The sequence below is a fragment of the Lepidochelys olivacea genome (assembly GCF_965140295.1).
Source record: "Lepidochelys olivacea isolate rLepOli2 genome assembly, chromosome: 2".
Lineage (NCBI taxonomy): Eukaryota > Metazoa > Chordata > Testudines > Cheloniidae > Lepidochelys > Lepidochelys olivacea.
The window spans coordinates 263102572-263121526 of NC_140412.1; the positions used below are offsets into that span (position 1 = coordinate 263102572).

Sequence of the window (18955 nt, forward strand, 5' to 3'; positions counted from 1 at the left end):
TTTTCTAAAGGTTTACCCTTTTGAAATCCAGGACTCTAGTTGCCAACCTAAGTTCAACTGAATTAACTCATAATCACTCAAACTAAGGTTGTCTTCTACAAACCATTTTTCTATGAGGTCCTTGATACTTACCAATACTAAATCTAAAACGGTATCACCTCTTGTTGGTTCGGTGACTGTTTGGTGAATCAATCTGTTGACTTTCACATCGAGGAATATCTGGGCCCGACCATTATTAGAAGCACTAGTCCTCCAAACTATATCTGGGAAATTAAAATCTCCCATAATCACTCAATTCCCAGTAGCATTTATTTCATTAAAAATAGTAGAGCTCCGTATCCATATCCAAACAGGATCCTGGGGGGGGTCTGTAGGAGACCCCAAGCACTATCCCAGTAGAGCCTTTGTTATCTTTTTTCCCCATGGAGGTGCTAGATTTTAACAGGCAAAACAATGTATTTTTCCCTAGCATCATTCTTGGAAATGGATTAATTGTTGTGGCTGAAATTTCCGCAAACATTTAGTCGATACCACTGGCCACAGAAACCTGGCATGGAAAATTTCAGCCCAGACAGTAAAAGTTTGCAAAAGTTATAAGAAACTGAAAACAGAGTCTTATAATGGAAAGTGTTGAACAATTTTAATAATAGGTGGTCCTATCAGCCCTGCCTTTAATAATGTGTTTTAGTGGCAGTGTGCTTGCAGTGATGTGTTTTTCTCTCTGTAGTGGTTGTTTTCTTAATTTTTGGTGAGATTAGTCATTGAAAGACGTAGTGAGAAAACAAACATTTTAGTTCATGTGAAAAACAGTGGAGGGAAAAAGAAGTCCACTGGTTATTTTCCATTTTTTGACCACTTCAGGTTAAATTTAATTTAAATTACATATGTCTCCAGAGAGTAATAGAGTTATCTATTTCATTTCAGTCAGTCTAATAATTTATTTTAAGATTAATAGAGTACCTCTAATTATTTACCACCTGTAAGGTATATTTCAATGCAACCTCATAACAAGCAAAGCCATTTTTTCCTAACTTTGGTGCCTAACTGGAAGTGCTTAAGTGCATGAATAAGCAGGTAACTAAAGCAGTTAGATTTTCAGAAGTACTGAACACACACAGCTCCCTTTGATACCAATGGGTGTTGCTTAACATGTCTGACAATCAAGCCACTTTCAGTTAGTTGCGTATATTATGTGTTTAGGTGTCTAACTTTAAGCATCCACATTTGAAAATTGTGATCTGTGTTTATTAAAATATATATATATATCCAGCCCTTGGTAACATAAAAGCCTTTCACATATTAAGAGGCAGTAAGAAATGTGTGTATGTAGCTGAAATAATAGATACGGCTCCCATGAAAAGAAGAAACTGTGTTTATTCCTGGTGCATATACAGTAGTACCATATAAATATTCTGAGAAGAGCTTGCGCAATTGGTGGCGGAGGGAAAAGCTTTTCTTGACAAACCAGCATAAGCATATTCTACACTGTCTCTCCTTTGTCACATTCAGAGAATCCAGAAAGTCTAAAGCACTACAGATTAATTTCTAGTTCAAGCTTAAAAAAATAAAACAAAAAACTCTATAAGCAACCTAAGAACTGACTGATACTGAGGAATCTTACATAATCTAAAAAGACTGCACTAAAAAGACTCTTCAGGGACTCATTCCTATGTCAATACCACAGCCAAACAATTCTTCAATCGCACAAAAATATCCTTGCCCAAAATAAATGAAAATAGAGGCCTTTTTTCATTTTTTCCCTTCGTGGGTAAGTAGCCAAGCATCACTTATATGTCTCATTGATCGATTTCATGATAAGACTTTCAGCAAAAATAGAGTAATTATTATTTGACTAAGTTTATTTGACCAAGTTTGGAAATTAACAGTCTGTTTGATCTCTCACTTAATAGGTAAACAAGAAGGTAGCCATTTCGAGCTGCGTCAACATTTTTTAAAATGTAACCCTAGAAAACAGTGTCTAACTTTTGCTGACTTTATAAACAATTTTATGTAACAGGCTAAATTGGACTTTTATTACCTTGGACAACTTGGAGTACTTCTGCACAACAGTACACTCATCAAGATTAACACTTGGGTTAAGTTTAGAAAAGCTTGGATGGAACACTTCAAATGGGAGCTGCCAATAAACATTTTAATAACAAACAAACAAAAAAGGTAACTTATTTCACAATGATAATTAGATTTTTAACCCTATCTGTAACTGAAGAATACTGGGACAATTGCTGTCATTGCGAAGGATTCCTTTTATCTTTTATAGTCCCAATTCCTCTTGTGCCTTAATAGATGCTTTTATTTTTAAATATTTAACACAAATAATATTACTACTTGGAGGGTTTTAAAAACAGGTTAGACAAACACATGTCAGGGATGGTCTCAGTGCAGGGGACTGGACTAGACTGAGGTCCTTTCCAGTCCTACATTTCTATGATTCTTTATCAATTTTCTTATATCCCAAAGGCATTTTAGTTTTGTAGCGTCAGAATGATGTCTGTCAGGCAAACTTGGCACTCATCATACACGGTTAATAAGACAAGTCTTCAAGATCAGTGCTAGTTAAAACACAGGTAGTTTTACTGGCATTAAGAAGGGAGGCACAACAGTGGCCAAGAGATTGCAGCTACCCTGCTCCTGTCCAATAGTAACGGGTAATCTTTAAAGAAAAAACTATTTTTTTTTTAATTAAGAAAAATGATGATCCCAAACTGCACGTGGAGATTTATATAAAAAGCACAAGGAGCTGCCTTACTGACCACCTAAAACAACCCTTCTTGTGCACCTTCTTGTTCTTTAAGGTATTAATGATATCATCCTTTGCAGGAGAAACAGCAGAAAGTGAACTTGGTCTTGACAGGTAACAAGCCTTCCAGTTCATCTTTAACTTCCTGTTCTGGTAGTTAGAGGATGCTTAATTTAACTTCTTGACATTGATCCAGAATGGGCTAAGACCACATTGACTACAGTGGGCATATGAGCAGAACCCTTCTGTGAAGACAAGCACATCTGCCAACATAACGTACTACTATCACTGAAAAATAAAAGACCTTTGTCTGTGCAACTCCACCTAACCTACAGGCCAATCACACAGAAGCACCAATATTAAATCATTGACATAGCTAACTTTTAATGAGTAATTCCACAGATTTCTTTTACAGCAAGCCTGAGGAGTTTTAACGAATATAAGCATTTTTCATACACATTTCACTTCACAGTAATGGCTACAGCAAGGCAACGATGAAATGCTCTTTGGACAATGGCTATTTCAAACAAATATTAAACAGGGCTAGTTCATCATCTTGGGCTCCTTCCAGACCCATTCAATCAGGACCCTACTCATTCATCCCCCTCACTCCTCTTCCCCACATCTCACTTCTGAGTTCACATTATTTACTTAAAAAAAATACACACAGCTTCTATAAATTAGTTTAGGGTTAGAGGGAGTGAGGAAGGAGGCGGCCCTGAGTGGGGTGGGGGGGGAAAGAGGTGCAAAGATGGAAAAAGCAGCAGTAGCCAACATGAAGTAGCAGCAGTCAAAGGGGCCCCAAATTTTTGGGTGCAGGTTTGAGCACTCAGGAAGTAAGGTGGCTAGAGAAACCCTCAGTAAGAGCCAGCAGCAGGGACTAACCCGAAGCCCTTGTTTGGGGGCCACATGAAGCTGTTGGGAGGATGGGGGCAGTAGTGAAGCAGTGAGGAAAGTGCGGGCCTGGAAAACCCCCTAGTTTAGGGCAAAAGAGTTAGACAGCTGGGAAGAACAGGGCATGGAGTGTGGGTGGCAAGCAGGCCTCAGATCCATAGGGCACTGCACAGGCTCTACTCAGCATTTTCTTATCAAAGGCAGGATTGTTACTCCCTCATGCATATTTGTGGCACTGTCCCCCATCCCCCAGAGAGAGCCCTCTATGGGGCTGAGATTCATGTTGGCAGGGAAGGAGTGGACATCTCACCTTGGGGAGGGGACATGTCCCTTCATTGGCTTTGAAGAGATTGTGTGGGAACAGTCATACCGCCTGGGGTTTTGGCTGCCTCCTGAAGGTTTTTGGCATTTTTTTTTTTTAAGAATCACAAGGCACATGGTCCTAATATTTTATGTGTTCTTAGTACCTTTATTTAGGCTTGTCTACACAGAAAGTTGTACTCTTTTAACTATTAACTATACTTGTATATTTAAAGTGGTACAACCTCCTTAGCATGGCTACACTTAGACCTGGTGTACACTAGAAAGTTTTGCCAGTGAAAGTTTCCTTTTGGCAGCACAGTTTTGCATACGTCTACACTCAGGCCTCATCAACACTACAAAGTTAGGTCAGCTCACCTACATCACTCAGGACTGTGAAAAATTTTACATCCTGTGCAACATAGTTAAGCCAACCTAGGCCCCAGTGTAGACAGTGGTAGGTCACCAGAAGAATTCTTCTGTCAAACCTACCTACCACCTCTCAGAGAGGGGGATTTACTACATCGATAGAAGAACCCTTTCTGTGGCTGTAGCAAGTGCCTAAAACTACAGTGGCACACCTGTATCACTGTAGCATTTCTAGCATATACGTACCCTTATTTGTGATTTCTGCCAACCAAAACCTCAACATTTGCTGACAAATTTAAACCAATTATACTGGTATAAAGTTTATATCAATATAGTTTATTCCCATAAAGGATGAGGAAGGCATCTTTATACAAGTATAATTGTGTGCAAACTAGGAGTTGTATCGGCGTACCTATTTCAGTAAATATCACACTCCGACATGAACTTGTGCATAGCCCAGGCCTTTATTACCAGTATCCTGGCCATGGCAGGGCAGCTGTGGGTATACTATTGACCATTGTGCTCCCTCTGCTGACCTTGCAACAGTAGAGTACATACTGATATTACATCATCTGCATACATTGCTCGCCCATGTGGTCAAGTATTAAAAGCAAAATTCTTATTTCAAATGCAGACAGAGTACAATCCATTCCTATTCCTTCAGAGAGAGTTAACAGTAATGACAGAAAAAGCTCTCATCAATCAGCAATTTAGGAGCGGTGCAGAAAGCCTGATGCAAGGAACGTTCACAGTGAACATTTTAGCCAGAGTGTAGCAAAAACACACGCTATTGAAATAAATGGGCAGCACACTGCTATTAAAAAGCCTTACAATACCACAAAAATAATCCGATATAAAAACATTTGACACATACTGTGATAAAATTCCTATTCCCACCTCCCCTTTCAGCATTTCAATATATGCAGCACTATATTCAGAATAAGTTTTGATCCATCCAATGGAGGGCAGCAGGTCCCAGATCCAGCACCACCCAAATAAACCCAGGGCACCTCACATAGAGTAGGGGCTGGATTCCTTAGCAGCCCCACTGGACTCCTTAATATTCCTCACCCATGCCAAGCCTCCTCCCTCTGCCCCAAAGAGACTCTTCAAGCTATATGTAACCATCCACTATGTCATGGGAGGAAACCAAAAATTCCCAGCAAAGCTCCCAGACACAGAGCTGGGGAGCAGTGTCTCTGTGACAGGCTCCTCTATGGTTCCAGAGCCCACAGAAGTCCCTCTCTGCAGAGCTGTGGGTCCTTGGTTTTGGGTGAGCTAATCAGCTAGTGGAAGTCAGTATAGAGATCTCCTCTGTACCATGCAAATTCCCATGGGACTGATACAACCAGCAATAATTGGCCTGTCTTCACTCTCTTTCAGAGAGGGAAGTATGGTACAGGTCACAGAGGGAGAGGATGGGCCACAAGAGTGCTGTGGCTGGGTCAAGGATCTTCAGGAACGGAGCCTAGTTGCCCAGCACAGCCCAAGTCTCCTTAATCTCCCTCCCCATACACCTCTCCCTTAAGGGGAAGCAAGCAGCAGAAACTCCTGCTCCTGAACTTTACAAGATTTTGCTGAATATTTCTCTGTTCTCCTATGTGCTTCTCCACTTAGCCCTTGATTTGTCAATGACTCGATGATGCATCAGGTTCCTTCTGCCTTTTGGCCCAGTTCCCAAGGACCCTTTTGTAATACACACTGCTCAAGTTCTGCAAATAAAAGGTAAAGACAAAGGAAGACATGATGGAAGGGAGTGAGAGAGTGAATGAATTTCCCAGCCTATCAGACAAAGTTTGTTAAGTAAGGCAGATGTGCCACACAGGATTCCTCATTTATTTGTTGGTAGTTTTTGGCCACCAGTTAGGTATAGATGCAGTAAGGTTCACACTAGTGTCGCCTGGTAAACTGATATGAAGTGGCTCATTTATGTTAGCTAATCGCAGCAAAGCTATGCCAAGTTCATCTCCACCAGCGCGGTACTTGCCAGCTGACTTTCCCGATTCAGTTAAGATTGCAGCACCCTCGGGAATGCTTCCCAATGGCAAAGGAGCTGAAAGCTGCACTGGCAATAGGCGTTTGCGGATGACACCCATGTGGTGGGTCCTGGCTGTTAACTCCTGCCCAATATAACAGCCTTTGGTAAAACTGATGCCATTCATGTAGGCCAGGTTGGATTCCAGTGGCAAGGCTACTCTTGGGGGGATGTCTTTTACACCTTCAGCTATTCCTGGGGGGAAAACAGAAGTAACTGGTAAGTTTTGTCAGGCTCTCACAATATATAGCACTTTTAGCATCCATCTTGTTCGCTGAAAACTGTAATTTGGAAAAAAAAAAAAAAAGGTAGAAATAGTTTGAAGTTATTGGTTTTTCAATACTTTGGTTGGAGACCCAAGTTGAAATCACGAGTCATAACTGAGCAAGGCTAGCAAATGCTGATTTAAAAGGTGAGCCAAAAAGCTGTATCAGAGCCTGATCTGCTGACGTTTTGAGCATTCACAAGCACACTACTGAAATGGAGGGCAGTCAAAACCAGGCAGTCAAAACCTGGACCCAAATGAACTTGTATACATTTAATACAAAGGGCCATATCCTGCTCACCTTAATCACATAAGTAGACTTTAGGGTAAAAAAAAGTGTTATTTTTGGTCAAAAGCTATGTAATAAACATAGGATGGTCAAATGAAAATACCTCTTCAGCAAACAGACCAATTATATGTTTTATCTTAAAAGTCAGGGCATACAGAGAAATAAAAAACATCAAATTAGTTAATAACAGCTTTATGGAAACATTAGTATTTTCTCCTTTTTGACAATATAAATAACTTCTGATGACAGATTAGTAAAGGAAATACTCAGTGTGGGTCCATTAAAAACTATGCACCCATCTTCATTATGACCACAGATTCATTATACTGTAGGAGCTCAGACTCTAATATATTAAATACTTAAGGTAAAAATATAGTTTAACTGAAGTACTTCCTGTTATTATCCAATAGTAGACTAATTTTCAGTAGGAGCTTCAGGTGCTCAGTACCTATGAAAATTAGGCTGCAAGTCCTCTTCTTTATTTTTTAAACCTAGAACTGTGGTTAAGACAGGCTCTGATACTGTCCTGTAATCTGATTTGGAAGGGCAGACCCTGTAAAGTTTAAGGCCAAAAGAGGGGAATTAGATCATCTAGTCTGAGCTCTTGTATATCACAGGCTATTAAATATCACCCAGTTATCCCTGTATTGCTCCCAATAACTTATGTTTGACTAACGTGTATCTTCCAGAGAGGCATCCAGTCTTGATATGAAGACAACAAGAGATGGAGAATCCAGCACTTTCCTTAGTAGTTTGTTCCAGTGGTTAACCAGCCTCCCTCACTATTAAGTTTGTGCCTTATCTTCAATTTGAATTTGTCTGGCTTCAGCTTCCAGCCATTACTTCATATTATGCCTTTCTCCACTAGATTACAGAGCCCATTAGTACCTGGCATTTCCTCCCCGTGAAGATACTTATACACTAATTGTGTCACCTCTCCATCTTCTTTTTGATAAACTAAACAGATTGAGTTCTAGGACTCTTAATAGTAGACATTTTTCTCCAGCTCTCAAATCATGTTTGTGGCTCTTTCATGCAGTCTCTCTAGTTTTTCAAAATCTTTTAAAATATGTGGACAACAGTATTCCCGTGTTGGTCTCACCAATGCCAGACATGAAGGCAAAATCACCTCCCCACTCCTGCTCTCTCACTACTCTCCCTTATACTCAAGGATTACGTTTGTTTACTTTCCAGGATACAGTCCCCCATTTTGGAAATATGGCCTACATTCCGTTTCTCGATGTCTGACTTCATATTTGGCTGTTTTAAAATACCTTTTGTTTGAATGTGCCAAGCTTACCAAGTGCTCCAGATCCAGTCTGTATGACTGCCCTGTCCTCATCATTATTTATCTCTGTCAATCCTTGTGTCGGCCACAGCGATTTTATATTTACTTCCAGATCATTGATAAAGTGTTGAATAACACTGGGCCTAGCACGAATCCCACTAGGACCAACCCCATTTAGTGATGATTTCCCAGTGACAAATACTTTGCAATCTGTCTGTTTGCCAGGTCTTAAGCCATTTAATTAGTGCTTTGCTGACACTGTATACTGCTCACTTTTCTACATCAGAATATCATGCATTACTAAGTCAATTACCTTACAGAAGTCAACCACACTTGTAATCTCAAAGAATGAAATCAGGTTTGTTTGATGAGACCTGTTTTTCATAAAACCACATTGACTGGCATTAATTATATTCCTATCCTTTTATTCTTTATCAATTGAATCTCATTTCAGATTTTCCATTCATTTGCCTAGGATTTGTCAAGCTAACCAGCCTATAGTTATTCAGATCATCTTCCTTGCCTTTTTGGAATACTGGCACAACATCAGCACTCTACCAGTCTTCTGAAATTGCCCTGGCATTCCGAGATTAATTAAAAATTCACATCAGTGGGCAGAGCTCTTCATCCCACTGTTTTAGGACCCTTGAGTTCAAGTTATCCAGGCCGGTTAATATCTAGTGGATGATGATTAATATCCTCCTTAGTTACTAATAGAATGTAAAGTACTTCATCAGACGTATATGATGCAAGTACACCATTCTGCTTCTTTCCAAATACAGAAAATAATATCTATTGAACATTTCTGCCTTTTCTGCATCATTATTAATAATTTTACCATCTCCATCTATGGGCTTATACCATTTCTTGGATTTCTTTTGTTCCTAATATATTTGATTTTAAGTAAAATCTCCTTATTGTCCTTAGCCCTGCCAGCCATAGATTCTTCCCTGATGACTTTAACTCCCCTTATTATCCGCACTTAATAACAATAAATATAAATTAGAAGTTATCTATTCCTCCTTTTTCCTTTGGTTATATGTTGCTTTATTTATAATTACTGTCTTTGCTCTGCAGCTGAACCAGGATAGACTTTTGGCCAAAATTGTCCTTTTTCTTGATTGTGGAATCGTGGCTTTTTGGCCATCTAATATACTGTTCTTAAAGAACTCTCAATCTTAATTCACATTTCTCTGTCTAAATTTTCCCTTTCCATCAACTTCACTCATAATTTTCCTCAGCTTTGGGAAATTAGCCCCTTTGAAGAACCAAGAATATATACTACATTTCTCCCTTTGCCCACATTAAATGCAACTTCCTGTCCAGTGATTCGTTTCATCTGATGCCTGGCTAGAGTCCCATGGAAGTCAATAGGGCTCTGCATGGGCACAATGGTGAACCCACACACATGAGATTGCAGTATCTTAGTTACCAACTCAAAGCAAATACATATCGCTTTGATCGTAAATTTCTTTATGAATCCAGTCATACATTTTTACTAAACAGGCCAAGTTTGTTTGTTTTTTTCCCCCACAGCAACAGGCAAACAAGCAAGCAAGCACAGTTAATATTCCAAAAATAATCAAAATGACTCAAACCACAAAAATGTCTGACCATATGGAAACCAGTAATCCTATAGGCATGCCCACATCCATACATGTATTAAAAACCCCAGCAGCTGGATACTGTATTCAAAATATAGTTATAGTTGCTAAATCAAATTTAGTCCAGAAGTATTAAACAAGAGCTGTATTTACTACCCTGTCAGCAAACACATTCAGACATCCAATAATTAGCATTTAACTTCTAGTGTCTTGCATTAGATCTTGAGTATGGAATTCTCACAGTAACATACATCTCCCTCATTTTGCTAATACACTAGGGTATAAAACTTAAATCGGCTTTACCTTGTTTGTACCTGTGCCTATGATAATCGCTAATATTTCCTATATGACTTCCAGGGACAATTTCTAGTGGATTTTCCTCTTTGTTTGTAATCAATCTCCAACCCATGACTTCTGCTCTTGGATCAGGAGTTAAAACCAAAGTTTTGTCTGCACATTTATCAAGGATACTGGAAACATCTCCAGACTGTTCCTCTGGGATGACTGCCCACAAAGAGAGATCAAGGCAGGGGGCTATATCTACTTTCCTCCGGATCTTGTACAATTTCAAATGCTTTTGAACAGAATCCAGCACTGAGCAGTCACACTCCAGCAGGATATTTGGTTCCTCTTCTTGACTTTCATGAAGCCTGAAAAAGTAACACATAAAACGTTAAAAGAAACAGAAGAAGTAGTTTCAGCAGAGCTTTTTACCTTAATCCAGAGCCAAGTCCAATGATATGCAGAATTTACTGAATGCTACTGGTGCTGATATGGGCAGTACTCAACCTTTTGGACAACTATGAAATATTTGCACCATAATTTTTTCTGTTAAAAAAAAAACAAACAAAATTGTAAAATCATATAGGAATGGAAATCTAGACGTAGATTCACCAAGTCCCACCAAACCTATCCAAGTTATTCTATTATTGCAAGGTAAACTCCTGCCTTCGCTCTCAACGATGCCAGCCCTGAGCACCCAATTCTCCACTGCTCTGACAAATGTGTTTTCACCCATACCTGCCCCCCTTCAATGAGTGGGAAAAGACTCCCAGTCCCAGTAAGCCATCATTTTACCCTCCTTCAGAGGCGGATTTGCCATGAAACAAACAGTGCGGTGGCACGGGGACCCCCATGACAGGGGGGTCCCCAAAATGCAGGATAAATCTCATCTGGCAACGTGCCCCCCAGTCCTGGCTGGCAGCACAGCAGGGCTCAGGCAGGCAGGCTGCCTGCATGCCGTGGCCCCACGCCGCTCCCGGAAGCGGCTGGCTGCTGGCACATTTCTGCGTGCCCCTGGCAGGGGGCGGGAGGTTCCACACACTGCTCCTGCCCCAGATAGTGCACAAAGACCTGCTGCCCCCCTCCCCAAAAGGGGCGCGCAGAGACATGCCAGCAGCATGGCTAAGGCAGCTCCCTGCCCGCGCTGCCTCCCTCCCTCCCTCCACACCACTCCACTCCCAGAAGCAGCCGGCATGTCCCTGCAGCCCCTGGGGGGAGTGTCTCCACGCATTGCTCCCGCTCCGAGCGCCACCTCCACAGCTCCCATTGGCTATGGCCAAAGGGAGCTGTGGGGGTGGCACCTGCATGCAGCAGCGTGCAGAAACCCCCTAGCCTCCCCTCCCCTGCCCGCCTAGGAGCCGCTGCCAGAGGGGTATGCATGTTGCTTTGGGAGCCGCGCTGCCCAAGGTAAATGCTGCCCCCTGACCCCTCCCGCACCCCAATCCCCTGCCCCAGCCCAGAGCCCGCACCCAAACTTTCTCCCAGAGCCTACACCCCTCACCCCCTCCCACATCCCAACCCCCTGCCCAGAGCCCACACCCAGCACCCAAACTCCCTCCCAGAGCCCAACCCCCACACCCCCTCTTGCACCCCAACCTCCTGCCCTAATCAAGATACCTCACTTTATTTTCATTTACTTCCTATTACTTATAATATAGGAGGAGGATGACGGAAAAAATAATGAAAAATGGGGTGGGGGAGATAAGAGAGAATGCCTTTTCCTTGACTGGGTCCCCAAGGGGGGCCCTCAAAAATGAGGGTGGCACAGGGCCCCACTAACTCTAAATCCACCACTGCCCTCCTTGAAGTCCCTCCTCAAAATTACGCCTTCCATAACGTGTAGATTAAACTGTAACCTGATAACAACTAGGAAGATGAAGCCTGTGATCACTACTACTGAATAGCTAAGAACTGCACACATTCTATTATATTAGTTATCCTGTTTCCCCTACCCTGGCCTGCTTGTTCATATCATCCACTTGTTATGGCAACAACTGTATGTTTTTGTACAGTGCCTATCATAATGGGGCCTGATCTCTCTATGCCTTTTATGCACGACCACAATATAAATGTTAAGTAATAAAAATAACTGAGCTGAGAATATCCAAGGGCCCAATTTGTCACTCCTTACAATTATGTTAAGGAGTTGTGAAATGTTGCCATTCTACTCTGGTAGCAGTTTAAACCAAGTTTGCACAGATGTAAATGACTGCATAAGGCAGTGGAAAAATTAGAGCCAATATGTTCGTATATCATCATAGAACATTTTTAGAGTTGGTGCTTCAGTACTATAGTGATTGATGCATTAGGAACAGGCACCTCATTATTACTTATTTACATTGTGCTAATGCGTACAGACTCCACCCGGCAATCAAGAGTCCATTGTGCCGGCACTATTTACAGATTAAAAAAAAGACATGTAACTATGATAAACTGCATGAAACATCTTGGGGGATTATTGTATGTGAAATGGGAAATACACAAAAATTCTTAAATACTAGTGACAGGAATTACCTCTGAAGAACAGAAGTGAAGGGAGAACAAAACAATACAAATTAATTTAAACGGGGAAAGATGAGACCTTTCATCCACCATTTTTTTTTTAAATGAACAAGAAAAGCTAAACTAATGCATGTTGTAGGACTGATATGGCCCGGATCCTGCAAAGACTTACACGTGCGCTTAGAATCATAGAATATCAGGGTTGGAAGGGACCCCAGAAGGTCATCTAGTCCAACCCCCTGCTCGAAGCAGGACCAATTCCCAGTTAAAAAGTCCCAGCTTGACTTTACACAGTTAGTGGTCCCATTGATTTTATCATAAAGTTGACCATGGACATAGGCAAGTTCAGGCCCTGTAACATTAGCTATACCTAGTTGACATTAAAAGACCACCACCATTTTTCAACAGGATTTTTTCCCCAACAGTTATGCATAATAAACCACCATTGCAAACGTGAAACAAAGGCATCTCTCCCTCCATGGCATGGGCCAGCAAGTTTATTATTGTAAAGTTGCTTTAATTTGCAGTGGGCTCATGACTTTAGTGACCTTTTTAAAAAAATCACACCAAATAATTTAAAAAGGCCCCAAATGAGCAAGATACTTAAACACAGGCTTAATTTAAACTGCACCCATTTCCAGGGCTTAATTGTTTTGCTCAATCAGGTCTTAAATTAACTTTGCAGGCACCAAATCTGCCCAAGTTATACCATTAGGGACACTGCGTCCACATCTGACTTCACAGCAAGCAAACTCATCAGTTCCCCTATGAGCAAAATAGTGGTACTGACTCTAGCAATGGTCTCTTCCAAGTCTTGCCCATTCCTTTCCCCCCCTCCACGCCCGCCTTGCATTGGTCTCACCTGTAGAGGATGATATCATAGAGGCACCGGCCCTGCACGTTGAGCGCATGCGTGTACTGAGCGCGTGGCGGGGGAGCCCCGCCCTCCGGGGGACGGTCCGCCCCACCCGACACCAGTCGCTCCACGTCATTGGTGAGCAGCCCCTGCAAGAAGGTGGCCGCCTCGGGCCCCTGCACGCGCAGGAGCGCGCGGCTGAGCGGGAAGCACCGAACAGCCGCGGGTGGGGGAGGGGCGCCCCCGCTCAGCCGCCTCATCCCTCCGCCCCCACCTACCCACGGGCGGGGGCTGCGGGGCAGACCTAGCAGCGCCGCGCCCGCCCTCACCAACATGGCGGCGGAGGCCCGTCAGGGCAGACCGCCGGCAGCTACCTCTGTCGGACTCGCAGTCGCCATCTTGCGCGTGTCCGGTTGGGAGCGAGGCGGAGCGCGCGGCGGCGGCGGGGGGGGCGTGGTAACAAAACGCTCCGCCCCCCGCCCCATTAACTCCGCCCCTCCCCAGGTAGCCACGCCCAGTGCTCCTTGCGGGGTGGGGCTGTGGGGGCAGGACCCCCATCAGCGAGGGAAGGCCTCAGGCAACCCCTGCCCTCTGTCCCCGCCCCCCACAACTGGTTCACTTCACACCCCCACCCCGAGTCAGTATCGGGCCTTGGTGGCTGCCTGTTGCCCTGACACTGACCCCCACCTCGTGCAGCAGCAGCCTGCCTAGGTACCAGCTGCTGCTCTGGCGCCGTCCAGAGCGTGGCGGGTGGCCCCGGGAGAGGCTGGCAGACATCCATCGCATGAGCCAGTGTGGGGTGAGACTGCCCCTTCCCAGCAGCCCGGGGTGCTGTCCAGCCATACCCCTCAAAGCACTTCTCAAAGGAGCTCAGTAGTGCCAGTTGAGAGGTGGGGAAGCTGAGGCACAGAGGTGAGACTCGCCCGAGGTCACCCAGCAGACTAGTGACAGGGCAGGGTTTAGACGCCAGGTCTCCTGTGTCCCAGTCTAATGCTCAAGCTGCGAGGCCGCTAGGACCCAACTTTGGTATAAAACTTGGCACCTGGCCCATACGTAACCTCAACAAAGAGTATATGCTTGGCTTTCTTTGAGTATGTTTGGTTTTTATGTAGTCAGGATTAAATGGCAAAGCCTGTCCTGAGTAGGTGAAGTTCTGACATATACACACTATGTAGAGTTTCAGAGTAACAGCCGTGTTAGTCTGTATTCGCAAAAAGAAAAGGAGGACTTGTGGCACCTTAGAGACTAACCAATTTATTTGAGCATGAGCTTTCGTGAGCTACAGCTCACTTCATCGGATGCATACCGTGTAGAGCCATCTTCCGACTAAAACGGCTGGGATCATCTGTTTGCCATCTTTCTCCTGCTCTCTGGGAATTGATCAGCCATGTGGCAGGGCTTCGAAGAGGAGGATGTGGTTTGGACCTGGAGATTTTTTTTGCGGTTGTTATTCAACATGTTTCTACGTATCTGCTAAGGAACTCAGACATTGATTGCTTTGCTAGTAACTCTAGAGCAAGGATATGTGGTTGCTGGGCTCACATAAAACCTACATTATTCTCCAGCTGTCAAGGAATTGAAGATCGGGTCCTATTTATATGTCATAGTGCACATATGGAACTGAGGTACGTCTTCTCTAAAGAAGCAAAGGGAAGTGCCTCAAGTAAAATCAATGTAATATTTGTGCTATGATTCCTGTGCGGTCAGGGCCTCTCCCTGCTTGTCCGTTTCCATTGTCCCTCTGGATCTTCAATGTATTGCTTAATCTTTTCCAGACCTCTCTGTTGTTCCTTTTAATCACTGGAGCAGGTACATACAAATCTTCCTAAGTACTCAGTCACTAGTACACTGGAAAATGCCACCATTCAGAGGGTTAAGCTTTTCCAATGGTTTTTTTTACTGCTCCCTAGCTCTCTGCTGCTGCTTTTCCCTTCTGTTGGGGTCTCTCCCCACTATTCTTTTAAACACCTCTTCCTCATATGCTCCCTGAGCCTTGTTTAATTCTCTCTTTGATTCTGCTTCCTGACTTTCTGCGTTTTAATGCTCTGCAAGTTGCCTTCCTGGATGCCTGACTCTTCATGCTAGTTCTCCGGCATTTCCCAAGCTTTCTGCTGCACTCTAAGCTCTTTGCTACTCCCCCAGGCTTAAATGAAAACTGAGGTTGAACATTATCAACAGCTTCTTTGCTAACACACAGTGGTATTTGATGGTAATGTACAGAATGTTTAATAAGATTGGAATTTGAGTTATGTTACTTCACTCTGAAATAAAAAAATCCCCTGATGTATGCGTCTTGTCAAAATGATTTGCCAATGTGAAGGTGAGAGCTAAAAATCACCATTCCCTGGCTCATTAATACTAGACTAACTCCAGGGGAAATATATGCGAGGAGCTATGATAGCCTTGCTTTAAACTCCAATGCATTACAGTGGAATTCATCTCCCAGATTTAAAAAAATGTTATTGAGTCATCTCTAAAGGCTTACGCTCTGTTCCTCCTCCCCCTGCCCCAGAAGCTTATTCTCTGTTCTTCATACCAAGGCTCAGAACACATATGTTTAACTCAAGACAGCAAAAATTACCTGACTGAAGTTTTGCAGCAAAAGTTATTCCTTGTGATCTCAGCTGTATAATGAGAGGAAAAAAATTCAAAACTGGAAAAAAAGACAAAATTAATTTATTAGAACTATCAGAAGCAACTGAAAAGGAGGACTTGTGGCACCTTAGAGACTAACAAATTTATCTGAGCATAAGCTTTCATGAGCTACAGCTCACTTCATCGGATGCATTCCGATGAATTCCACGGTATGCATCCGATGAAGTGAGCTGTAGCTCACGAAAGCTCATGCTCAAATAAATTGGTTAGTCTCTAAGGTGCCACAAGTACTCCTTTTCTTTCTGTGGAAGTGAGTACACAAGCCAGCACTTTTCTTTTACCAGTTTACTATCATGTTGAAACTGACAGCGCAAAAACTCTGCAAGTGTAGACATAGCCGAAGTGTCAGCTTCACTCTGCATTTCCCAGCCTTCATCTCTTTCAATCAACCTCTTGAATGCGATGTTGGCTGAGTTAGTTTGTATTTAAATGTAAATTATGTCGGTCCCAGCGTGAATGCAGAATCAGCTTTTACAGTTACACTACAAGAGCCTTAGCTCACAGTGTCACCTGGGACCTTGTGGAGTTGATAGGACAGAGTCCCACAAACTGTGGGGTGTGCCCCCCTAAGGGGGAATGGAGGAATGTTCAGGGGGGCCTGGGCCAGCCCTCACAGGGGGCAGAGAGGGAGTGCAATGCTGAAAATTGTGGGGACCACTGTGATAAGAGGCATATCAGGGCTGCAGCCACACGTGAGCTTCACAATGCTAGTGTTCCACTGAACTCAAAGGTATAAAAGAGAATGATCCTGCAGGTGCTGAGTGCATCTCCCCTCCGCTGCTTGATGGGGAGCAGACCTTGACCTTAAATGGTGCATAGCCCTTGTATTGGTGTAGGAGCAGGATTTTATAATCGTACTGTGAGAATTAACGTATGATATGATTTCATCCTTCCAGCCACCCTTTTTGAATAGCAGAAAGGAATGACCCTCTGGGACATTGGTAGAAATGCATCTGACAGACTGCCAGTGTCTATACTGATGTTAAGGCAGGGACAGACCAGAACAATCCTTATGACTGATTATGGTCACCCTTTTGTTTTAGGATAAGTTATAATGTCTACTATGAAAAGGAGTACTTGTGGCACCTTAGAGACTAACAAATTTATTTGGACATTAAGGTGCCTAAGAGCATTAAGGCTCTAAGGTGCCACAAGTCCTCCTTTTCTTTTTACGAATACAGACTAACACGGCTGCTACTCTGAAAAATGTCTATGGTTTCCTATATGTATTACAAATTAGGCACTCTAGTTAAATATACATGTCTTGGTTTAGTAAGTAAGAGACAAGATCTTGTATTGTGTCTATGTTAAGGAGATTAGAGGAACGTTGAAGGCCTGGGCCCCTATATGAATTGTTTTGATTATAAGATTTAGGAAGGCTTAATTTACAATGTCTTGCTCAAAAAACTGACACTATGTGTATTCTCAAAGGTCTCTGTAAAAGACTGTTTGTGTGAATGAGGAATGTATGCATCAGGAAAAGATAAGGTGTGAAGGCCATTGTTATAGCCAGATGGTCAAGGAAGGATGAAGAGACTTAACAACACCACAGAACCATCAACGTGCATCCATAATGAAGGAAGGGCAGACTGATGACCCTGAGGTGGAGGCTGGCACCGCTAAAGACAATTGATTAAATCAAAACCAGGTCAGGATGACCCTCTCAGAGGTGTTTTGGAATGTTAACATAGAAAGATACACCAATTAAGATTACAGACCTAAACGTAAAAAGAAAAGGAGTACTTGTGGCACCTTAGAGACTAACAAATGTATTTGAGTCTCTAAGGTGCCGCAAGTCCTCCTTTTCTTTTTGCGAATACAGACTAACACGGCTGCTACTCTGAGACCTAAAAGTGAAAAGAAAAGGAGTACTTGTGGCACCTAAGAGACAAACAAGCTCACTTCATTGGATGCAATTCTTCAACAAAAAACCTTCAAAAACAGACTCCAACAAGAGACTGCTGAATTGGAATTAATTTGAAAACTGGGTACAATTAACTTAGGCTTGAATAAAGACTGGGAGTGGATGGGTCATTACACAAAGTAAAACTATTTCCCCATGTTTATTTCCCCCCCACTGTTCCTCAGACGTTCTTGTTAACTGCTGGAAATGGCCCACCTTGATTATCACTACAAAATGCCCCCCCACCCCGCTCTCCTGCTGGTAATAGCTCACCTTACCTGGTCACTCTTGTTACAGTGTGTATGGTAACACCCATTGTTTCATGTTCTCTGTGTATATAAATCTCCCCACTGTATTTTCCATTGAATGCATCCGATGAAGTGAGCTGTAGCTCACAAAAGCTTGTGCTCAAATAAACGTGTTAGTCTGTAAGGTGCCACAAGTCCTCCTGTTCTTTTTGCGGATACAGACTAACACGGCTGCTACTCTGAAACCAATTAAGAAGTAACTGGTCCCAAACTGACACAGCAAAATCCAGACTATCAGAACAGGGTGCTTGGCCATGGGACTTTGGGTTCGTCTTGCCACACTCCAGGAGCATCAGAACGCGACCGACAGAGCCCTGCTCCCCTCTGCGACCAATCTGGCTGGCCACTAGATTGATCCAGACTCTGGACTGGTAACTATAAACATCAACTGGCAGGACTGTGTGCATGGTGGGTGGGTGTGATTGAAAAGCATATGCTAACTCTTGTATTCTCAATAAATGCGGCATGCTGCTTTCTCCCCTATAAAGATCCTGTGTGCTTCTTATAAGTATAACATTGGCCCTCTGCAACAGGGGTGAATTTCCCCCTAGAGTAGTTGCCATTGTGTGCCAGCATTAGCAACATAACGGAGCAACATCTTGACCATGACCACAGGCCACAGCTTTCTCTGGCATGCAGCCTTGTCC

At 43.1% G+C, this 18955-nt stretch overlaps 1 protein-coding gene across 1 annotated transcript; it reads right to left on the minus strand.

Annotated features, from left to right (window-relative positions):
• Positions 1-1356: 1356 nt before the first annotated feature.
• Positions 1357-13877, minus strand: IBA57 (iron-sulfur cluster assembly factor IBA57). Its single transcript, XM_084621475.1, has 3 exons — positions 13449-13877; positions 10106-10452; positions 1357-6551 (listed from the first exon to the last, which is right to left on the minus strand). Exons 1-3 carry the CDS (start codon positions 13775-13777, stop codon positions 6157-6159), a joined length of 1071 nt encoding a protein of 356 aa, XP_084477601.1. The 5' UTR covers positions 13778-13877; the 3' UTR covers positions 1357-6156.
• Positions 13878-18955: the final 5078 nt, after the last annotated feature.